The 10,000-nt window shown below is 35.6% G+C and overlaps 1 protein-coding gene across 1 annotated transcript in view; it reads left to right on the forward strand.

The window, feature by feature from the left end:
- tspoap1 (TSPO associated protein 1) overlaps positions 1-10,000 on the forward strand; it is a 139,428-nt gene that overhangs the window by 58,651 nt on the left and 70,777 nt on the right. Inside the window, exons 5-6 of the mRNA XM_077222102.1 lie at positions 5,548-5,655; positions 8,340-8,468. Of these exons, the coding sequence (XP_077078217.1) occupies positions 5,548-5,655; positions 8,340-8,468 (237 nt within the window). The remainder of the gene's footprint in view (positions 1-5,547; positions 5,656-8,339; positions 8,469-10,000) is intronic.

A 10,000-nucleotide genomic window follows, 5' to 3' on the forward strand; every position in this document is an offset into this window, starting at 1 on the left:
CATACTCAAACATGCATGGGTAGATCGTGATTATGATGTAAAAAAGTCAATATTATGACATACTAAATCGAAAATTCGAAATTATGACATTTAAAGACATTCAAATACTTTGAGATTAAAATGTTGAAATTGTGACAAAATCAAAATTTACATTTATTATGTAATTTTCACTTTTTAGGTCAAAATATTTTCTGTTTGTCTCACTCTCAATCCATCCATCCATCGTTTTCTCGTTCTATTATTCTCTGTCTATAGTTCTCTATCTATCGTTCTCTTTATCTATTTGTCTATTATTCTCTATCTATGTATCTACTTTAGAAAATGCAATTATTTAGCTTTTTTCTTGCACTGTGAAAAACAAGTACATATCATTGTGGATGTCATAATTTTGACTTTAATCTATTAATTATGACTTAATATGTCACTTTTCATGATGTCAATGACATCTTCATTTTCACTGTTTGTCATTGATTTACAAAAGCAGGTTTTTTATTTATAAATTATGTAAAAAAATAAAAAAACAGTCAATGAATACTTTTTAAATTGTATTATATTATAATTATAATATTAAATACAATAATAATAATAATGTAAACAACTTAGATTAAACCATTAAAATGTGTTTATTCTTGATTATTGAAAGCTAAGACCAATACACTTATTACTCACAGGGGACATAATTTATGTTACAGTAATTTAACTGACAGAGAAGCCCAGCTCTAATGTGCAAAATGCAACTATAAGGCATAAAAATATTAAGATATTATGAACATTAACATCATGGTTTTCTCTAAAGCTGCTTTGAAACGCTGTGGATTGTAAAAAATTAAGAGATGTTTTCTGAAAATATTCATGACAGTGAGAAAACACTCCTGTTTGTGTGTGTGTGTGTGTGTGTGAGAGAGAGAGAGAGCGAGATCTGAATTAGGTCTGTGTAAAATTAATGACATGCAACTAATGAGTGTTTTCCTTGTCATTTATGTCTCATAAAAAATCAAAAAACTGAATGATACACATAAATCATTGTTTTTTAGGGGAATTAAATTAGCATTAAATTTACATTAAGAACTTATACAGTACAGTCTGATAGTTAAAATATAGCCTATAAAATTATATTTTTCATAAAGATACAATTTTTTTGGTTGCATTTTACATTGACTATTAAGCATATTTCTATATTTTTTGTGTGTAATTCTCAATAGTGATTATCATTAGATTACTGTAATTCAGTATTGTAAAATGAATTGTCATACAATACTAGACATTTCCTGACACTAAACCAGGCTTTATAATTGAATCATCTCAAACATGAATCTGATTTTCGTGTGAAATGTCTGGCCATGTGTGTGTTGTGTTGCCTCAGGATGTGTGTTTGCGAGTGTGTTTTCCCATCTGTGTGCTGGGGAACCCCTGTCGACTCCATTATGGTGTTGATGGAGGTTTCTGTTTTTATGGAGATGAGCTTTGCTCGAAGACCCTTCGCATCTGAGTCGCAACTATTAATGTAGAGCGATGCAACCCATCCATAATCGGGACAAAAGGATGGTTGGACGGCTCGGTAATGAACAGGCATCCATCATATCCCAACAGCCCCGGCGGGAGAGATAAGAGTCATGCATAACTGCACTGGCCAATCACAGCGCTTTTCAGCTTAGCACTGCAGGCACGATTGACAGTGCCCGTCAACATTACTTAAACCAAATTTAAAGTGCGCCTATTATGCTATTTTAAAGGTGTTTTGAGGTCTCATACAACAGGTTTACATGCATCAAAGGTAAACAAAAAAACACTTTAATTTTTTCGTAATATACAGTGTGCATCTTATTTTCTCAGAGTCTGAAACGGTTCGTTTGGTGATTCAGTCTCTCTAAACTCCTCCTTCCTGAGAGCCTGTTCTGCTCTGATTGGTCAGATGGCTCAGTCTGCTCTGATTTGTCCGATGGCTCAGTCTGCTCTGATTTGTCCGATGGCTCAGTCTGCTGTGATTGGTCAGATGGCTCAGTCTGCTCTGATTGGTCAGATGGCTCAGTCTGCTCTGATTTGTCCGATGGCTCAGTCTGCTCTGATTTGTCCGATGGCTCTGTCTGCTCTGATTTGTCCGATGGCTCAGTCTGCTGTAATTGGTCAGATGGCTCAGTCTGCTGTGATTGGTCAGATGGCTCAGTCTGCTGTGATTGGTCAGATGGCTCAGTCTGCTGGGATTGGTCAGATGGCTCAGTCTGCTCTGATTTGTCCGATGGCTCAGTCTGCTCTGATTTGTCCGATGGCTCTGTCTGCTCTGATTTGTCAGATGGCTCAGTCTGCTGTGATTGGTCAGATGGCTCAGTCTGCTGTGATTGGTCAGATGGCTCAGTCTGCTGTGATTGGTCAGATGGCTCAGTCTGCTGGGATTGGTCAGATGGCTCAGTCTGCTCTGATTTGTCCGATGGCTCAGTCTGCTCTGATTTGTCCGATGGCTCAGTCTGCTGTGATTGGTCAGATGGCTCAGTCTGCTGTGATTGGTCAGATGGCTCAGTCTGCTGTGATTGGTCAGATGGCTCAGTCTGCTGTGATTGGTCAGATGGCTCAGTCTGCTGTGATTGGTCAGATGGCTCAGTCTGCTGTGATTGGTCAGATGGCTCAGTCTGCTGTGATTGGTCAGATGGCTCAGTCTGCTGTGATTGGTCAGATGGCTCAGTCTGCTCTGATTGCTCGACTGCTTACAGCTTGTGTCCGAAATGAAACCGCCAATGTGTACATGTGTAAATCTTATATGACCGCATGATTATTCGGAATAAAGTAGTGATTATCTGGAACGTCATAAGTTTTATTACTTCTGTGAGGCTTATTTTCCGGCTTCCAGTATGAATGAAACTTACATTACATGCGTTTATAGCGCTCAATAGCTCAAAAAGGTGCTTACACCACCCTATTTTGGGTAAAAATATGAAAAATAATACTTCTGTCCGTAGCCACTTTCAATAAACAGCTGAAGACGCATCTTTTTCGGCAGCACAGTAATACTAACGCTTTCTCTTCTATTCAATTTTTTTTATTTAAAAAAATAAAAAATAAAATAAATTACATATACTGCGTTAGATTAAAGTGAGAAGAGTCATAGCACTTGCATATTGTTGTCTGACTGTTAGTTTAACTGCTTCTATTGTTCTCATTTGTAAGTCGCTTTGGATAAAAGCTTCTTCTAAATTAATAAATGTAAATGTAAAGTAAACATATGATAATCTTTTTTGTTCCCTCCAGTGTACTGAAGTGTCCCTTTTTAATGATTTAGGCGACCTGCATGTTTTCCCATAAAATAATAAAATTAAATTAATATTTTAAATAAATTATATTTATTCTTAAATACTGTAAAATTGCATAAATATACTATATATTTAATAATGAAATATTGTTATTACAGTAGAAATAATTCTTAAGTTTCATATTTTTATTTTGTATTGATAATCATGTTAATAAAAAATATTATTAGTCATATTGATATACAAGCAAAGAACTTTGGGCCAAATTTTGCATGCACAACAAACCTTCTTTATAAATTTTTTTGGTTTATTTGGTATAAAATTCACATTTTAAATCGCAATTTTAAAAAGGAAAAATAGCATTCCGATTTCTTCCCCGAATCGTGCAGCCGTAACATCTTATTTGCTGTGATTGACGATCTGGTCTGTCCGTCTGGCAGCGGATGTTCTCAGTCTCAGGGTTGGCACATAGTGTTTGGCTGTAGTCTGGGTTTGGGACAGTCATTAGCAGAGACAGGTGCTGTCACTGAGGTCCTGTCAAAGACCGTTTCTCTCTCAGACGATGTGCGGTGTTTATGAGCGCTGATGAATTCATTCTGTCCTGCAGTCTTGTGCTTTTTAATATGGATTAAAAAAAAATAGAGCTGTGAAACATTTAGTTCATGCACTAGTGGCTAAAACTCAGGGACTCTGCATTTATTTGAAATATTTGTTAATCTTTTGTAACATTATTAATGTTAGTTTACTGTGTCCTTGCAGAATAAAAGTATTAATTTCTATTTAAAAAAACAAAAACAAAGCATTACAGTACATGCAAGTGTAACACAATACATGCCAATAAAAAAAAGCTGTACGTACTGTAGATGAAGTCTATTCCTCTGTATTTACATCTCACACTGAGGCAGTACTGAACACTGAAGTCACAGGCCAGATCCAGCTGGCATGACATGAACAAAACACACACAAATCAATAAGGTAATAATGCTTTTGCGTTCTCTTGCAATTACTTCAATATGCGGGGTATTGCATCTTCACAGTGTTTACATGCTTTAGACACAGTTTATCACGGTGCACTGAGGTTTATAACAAATCTTAAAACCCTCACTCATCATTGTGTGTTGTTTGCTCGGGTTAGGTGGTCTGCGTTGTCCATCCGAAGGCAAAAAACACTGGCATGTTTTTATTTATAAATCTATCCTGGGTCTGCTTCCTTCATATCTTTGTACATGCATCTGTAAAAAGTATGCGTGTAGCTATAGCCTACGGTCCCAGGAATTATTCTCTCTGTCTGTTCCAGTGGTACGCACTGAATTCGGGAAAAAGCCTTTTAAATTTGCTGCTCCCTTTGCCTGGAATAATTTGCAAAGTACTTTGAAACTGAGGGAGCTGGTTTCATTGGACACATTTAAAGTAATTTTAAATGATTTGGAGAATGACGCATCGGGCTGTAGATGTTTTAAGTAGTTATGTATTGATATTGAAACTGATTGGATTTGCTTGTGTGTGTATAGGTGGATGTATTGATGGATGTTATTTGTAACCATGTCCCTTTAGGGAAGAATTTACAGTTGTAGAATTACATTCTTAGAATTCTATAATTCTTAGAATTAATAGAATTGGTACATTCTTAGTAGAATGTGTTATTCGCATTCCATGCCTTGCCGAATTGGGATTATTTAGGCTTTGGGCACATCCCTACTCCTTAAAGGTCCCATATTGTCAAAACTGAAATTTCCTGGCTTGTTTCATGATAACAGAGGTCTAGGGTCTATAAAACTACCATATAAGTTTCAAAACAGTCGATCCACAGACAAATGCACACAGCCTGGATAAAGTAGCTGTGCCTTTTCACGAGCTGTTGTGACTTCAGTATATTTGTGATGTCAGAACTACTCAGTCACCAATGGTGGGTCACTCAGAAAACAACAGGCCAATCAGAAGAGAGGCTCATGAATATTAAGTAGACAGGCCAAAATCGAGCTGTTCTTGGCAGAGCTCCTGGGAAAGCAGCTGTAAAAATATATTGACATGGTTTTTGGTACTTATACTGCAAATATCAGGACATCAAAACCTAAAATAAAACTTCAGAAAGTTGTACAACATGGGACCTTTAACTATGATAATCACTGAATGCCTTGAGTGGTTTATTACTTTATTTGACAGTTTTCTGCTGTTTGTGGCTGTAAATATCAGCTCCTCTTTTCTGTATCTCAGATGAGACAGATTAGTTAAGCAGACTAGTGTGAGTGTGTCTTGATTTGAGTGTGTGTGTGTGTGTGTGTGTGTGTGTGTGTGTTCCTCTCCTCAGAATGGCAGGGATTACGGGTTCCTGGTGCGACAGAACTCAGAGCTTCTGCGAGCGCTGGAGAAGATGGAGAAATCCTGCGCCGCTCTCAGAGAGGAGAACCGGATCCTGGTGAGGAGAACCGGCACCGTACAGCTCAGCTGAGGCTGCGGAGGGGACACGTGTGCATTGAGTTGCAGATTTAATTTAAGGGATTTTTTTGTTCAGTATTTTGTATGAAAGTATGTGTGTGTGTGTGTATATATAGATAGATGGATTAACATTAGATAAATAAATGATAGATGGATGGATATATAGATGGATGGATTAACAATAGAATGATAAATGATAGATGGATGGATGAACAATAGATAGATAAATTATAGATAGATAGATGAACGATGGATGGATTGATAGATGGATGGATGAACAATAGATAGATAAATGATAGATGAATGGATGGATGGGTGGATGAATGAACAATAGATGGATAAATTATGGATGGATGAACAATAGATAAATAATAGATGGATGGATGGATGAACAATAGATAAATGGTAGATGGATGATGGATGGATGGATTAACAATAGATAGATAAATGATAGATGGATGGATGGATGGATGAACAATAGATAGATAAATCATAGATGGATGGATGGATGAACAATAGATAAATGATAGATGGATGATGGATGGATGGATGGATGAACAATAGATAGATAAATGATAGATGGATGGATGGATAAACAATAGATAGATAAATGATAGATGGATGGATGGATGGATTAACAATAGATAGATAAATGATAGATGGATGGATGGATGAACAATAGATAAATGATAGATGGATGGATGGATGAACAATAGATAGATAAATTATAGATGGATGGATGGATGAACAATAGATAGATAAATGATAGATGGATGAACAATAGATAAATGATAGATGGATGATGGATGGATGGATGGATGAACAATAGATAGATAAATGATGGATGGATGGATGGATGAACAATAGATAAATGATAGATGGATGATGGATGGATGGATTAACAATTGATAGATAAATGATAGATGATGGATGGATTAACAATAGATAGATAAATGATAGATGGATGGATGGATTAACAATAGATAGATAAATTATAGATGGATGGATGGATGAACAATAGATAGATAAATGATAGATGGATGAACAATAGATAAATGATAGATGGATGATGGATGGATGGATGGATGAACAATAGATAGATAAATGATGGATGGATGGATGGATGAACAATAGATAAATGATAGATGGATGATGGATGGATGGATTAACAATTGATAGATAAATGATAGATGATGGATGGATTAACAATAGATAGATAAATGATAGATGATGGATGGATTAACAATAGATAGATAAATGATAGATGGATGGATGGATTAACAATAGATAGATAAATGATAGATGGATGGATGAACAATAGATAGATACATGATAGATTGATGATGGATGGATGGATTAACAATAGATATAAATGATAGATGGATGGATGGATGGATGAACAATAGATAGATAAATTATAGATGGATGGATGAACAATAGATAGATAAATTATAGATTGATGATGGATGGATGGATTAACAATAGATATAAATGATAGATGGATGATGGATGGATTGATGAACAGTAGATAGATAAATGATAGATGGATGGATGGATGGATGGATGAACAATAGATAGATAAATGATAGATGATGGATGGATTAACAATAGATAGATAAATTATAGATGGATGGATGGATGAACAATAGATAGATAAATGATAGATGATGGATGGATTAACAATAGATAGATAAATTATAGATGGATGGATGGATGAACAATAGATAGATAAATGATAGATGATGGATGGATTAACAATAGATAGATAAATTATAGATGGATGGATGGATGAACAATAGATAGATAAATGATAGATGGATGGATGGATTAACAATAGATAGATAAATTATAGATGGATGGATGGATGAACAATAGATAGATAAATGATAGATGATGGGTGGATTAACAATAGATATAAATGATAGATGGATGGATGGATGGATAAACAATGGATGGATGGATGGATGGATTAACAACAGATAGATAATGATAGATGGATGAACGATAGAACATTTCTAATTTTTAGTTTCACTTGAAGTACTAAAATAACTAAAACTAAATGTAATAAAACTAATAAATAAAAATTAATAAAAACGGTATAGATCTTATTTAAAAATAGTAAACGCAATAAAATTAATACAATTTTAAAAAATAAAGTGAAAACTATTTTTTTAAATTAAAATCTAATTCAAAATAATAGCAAAAAACAATATTATAATATTATTATTACTATAATATTACCATAACATTTTAATAGTATAAAGATAATCAAGGTTTATTTTTATCCTTTTATCCTTAAATGGGCTTTTATACAGTCATAGATATTGCATGTGCAAGTATTAATTTATTTGGTAAATAGCATTGCAGCACTTAATATTCTTCATATTGGGGTTTATTTTGTGAAAATGTCCAGCATTTATAAATTACAAATATTTTTATAAAGATCAAGGAAAATAGCATTAGCCCCTTAAGATTTTCATTTTCATCATATTTAATAATATTTTAGTTTGTTTGCATTTCACAGGAATAGTCCTGTTGTGCAACAATTAATGTTTTTATTTATTTATTTATTTTTTTTACACCAAACATGTTGCTTTATATATTTCACCACCTTCTTAAACCTGGTTTTGAGTCTCTCGAATGCTCGCTCTTGTGTCTCGTCAGAGGAAGAGCAGTTCTCCAGAGACGGAGGAGAAGGTGAAGAGGTTGAGGAAGAAGAACACCGAACTCGCCGTCATCGCCAAGCGTCTGGAGGAGAGAGCGCGCAAACTGCAGGAAGCCAACCTGAAAGTGGTGTGTATTCATCTGTTCATCTCCTGACGGTGTGGACTGCATTATTATAGCACTTTAAAGGGGATTTGGCAACTATTTCAACTTAAGCCCTATTCGCACGGGATAATTATTACCTGGTGACCTCTAGTCATTTGTAATAATTGCGGAGTTTGTCTGAGATCTTAATCCCGTGCGAATCGGCCATGTCTGTAATTTGTAAAGTAAAAATTCCCCCGCAAATTACCTACTATATTTCGCCGAACACCGAGGTCCTGTGATAATATTAGCCCCGTGCGAATCGACATCTCTGTGATTTGGCCGGATCGTATATCATTTTTTCAAGGTTTTTGTTTCATGTGCGCCTTTTTATCTATCTTTCGCGAAGAATGGAGGCTGGTTTGGAGTGTTTTGATAGTATTTTGGGTGCTGGGTCATATCGCTATACACAACTACACAATTTGCAGAAAGTGAAAGCTGAAAATCATCAGAAGAGCAAAAACAAAAAGAATGATTAGATGGAGATGAATGATATGTATAGCAGCATGCGGTAAGGAACTTTATTCTGTTTATGTCATAATATGTCATACAGCTACACCTATAACGAAAATACATTTCCAAGCAATATCATATTGACGTCATATCCGGGAGATAAGCCGGTAAATTTGAGTAAAATCACAGGCTTCGGTTATCCCGTGCGAATGTGCCACATGAAATTCAGATGTGGCGGGGTAATTTTTAAATCACACGAGGTCCCCAGATAGTACTAATCCCGTGCGAATAGGGCTTTAAAGGGATAGTTCACCCAAAAATGTAAATTCTGTCAGTAATTACTCTCCCTCATGTTGTTCAACCCCGTAAGACCTTCGTTCATCTTCAGAACACGAATGAAGATATTTGTGATTAAATCTGAGAGCTGGATCACTCCTCCATAGGCTTCTAAGGGATTGAAACTTGTTCCCTGAAAAGTTATTAAAGTCATTGTTAAAATAGTCCAAGTGACTACAGTGGCTCAATCTTAAGATTATCAAGCGACGAGAATACTTTTTGTGCGCAAAAACAAACAAAAATAACGACTTTATTTCAACTATTCATTTCCTTCTCTGTGGGCCTCGAGTCAGTTAACGTAGTGTGATTGCGTAGAGTTACGTCACACGTAGGCTCACTATTGGCCGACGCTGGTCATGTGATGCATGTGACGTACAACACAGAAGCGCTGCGCTGTTACACTAGTGAACTCACTCGAGGCCCACAGAGAAGGAAATGAAGAGTTGAAATAAAGTCGTTATTTTTGTTTGTTTTTGCGCACAAAAAGTAATCTCGTCGCTTGATAAACTTAAGATTGAGCCACTGTAGTCACTTGGACTATTTTAACGATGTCTTTAATAACTGTTCGGGGAACAAGTTTCAATCCCTTAGAAGCCTATGGAGGAGTGATCCAGCTCTCAGATTTAATCAAAAATATCGTAATTCGTGTTCGGAAGATGAACGAAGGTCTTACGGGGTTGAACAACATGAGGGAGAGTAAATACTGACAGAATTTACATTTTTGGGTG

The sequence above is a fragment of the Siphateles boraxobius genome, unplaced genomic scaffold, assembly GCF_051911475.1.
Source record: "Siphateles boraxobius isolate OS27281-9 unplaced genomic scaffold, OSU_SipBor_1 120, whole genome shotgun sequence".
In the NCBI taxonomy this organism is placed as follows: Eukaryota; Metazoa; Chordata; class Actinopteri; order Cypriniformes; family Leuciscidae; genus Siphateles; species Siphateles boraxobius.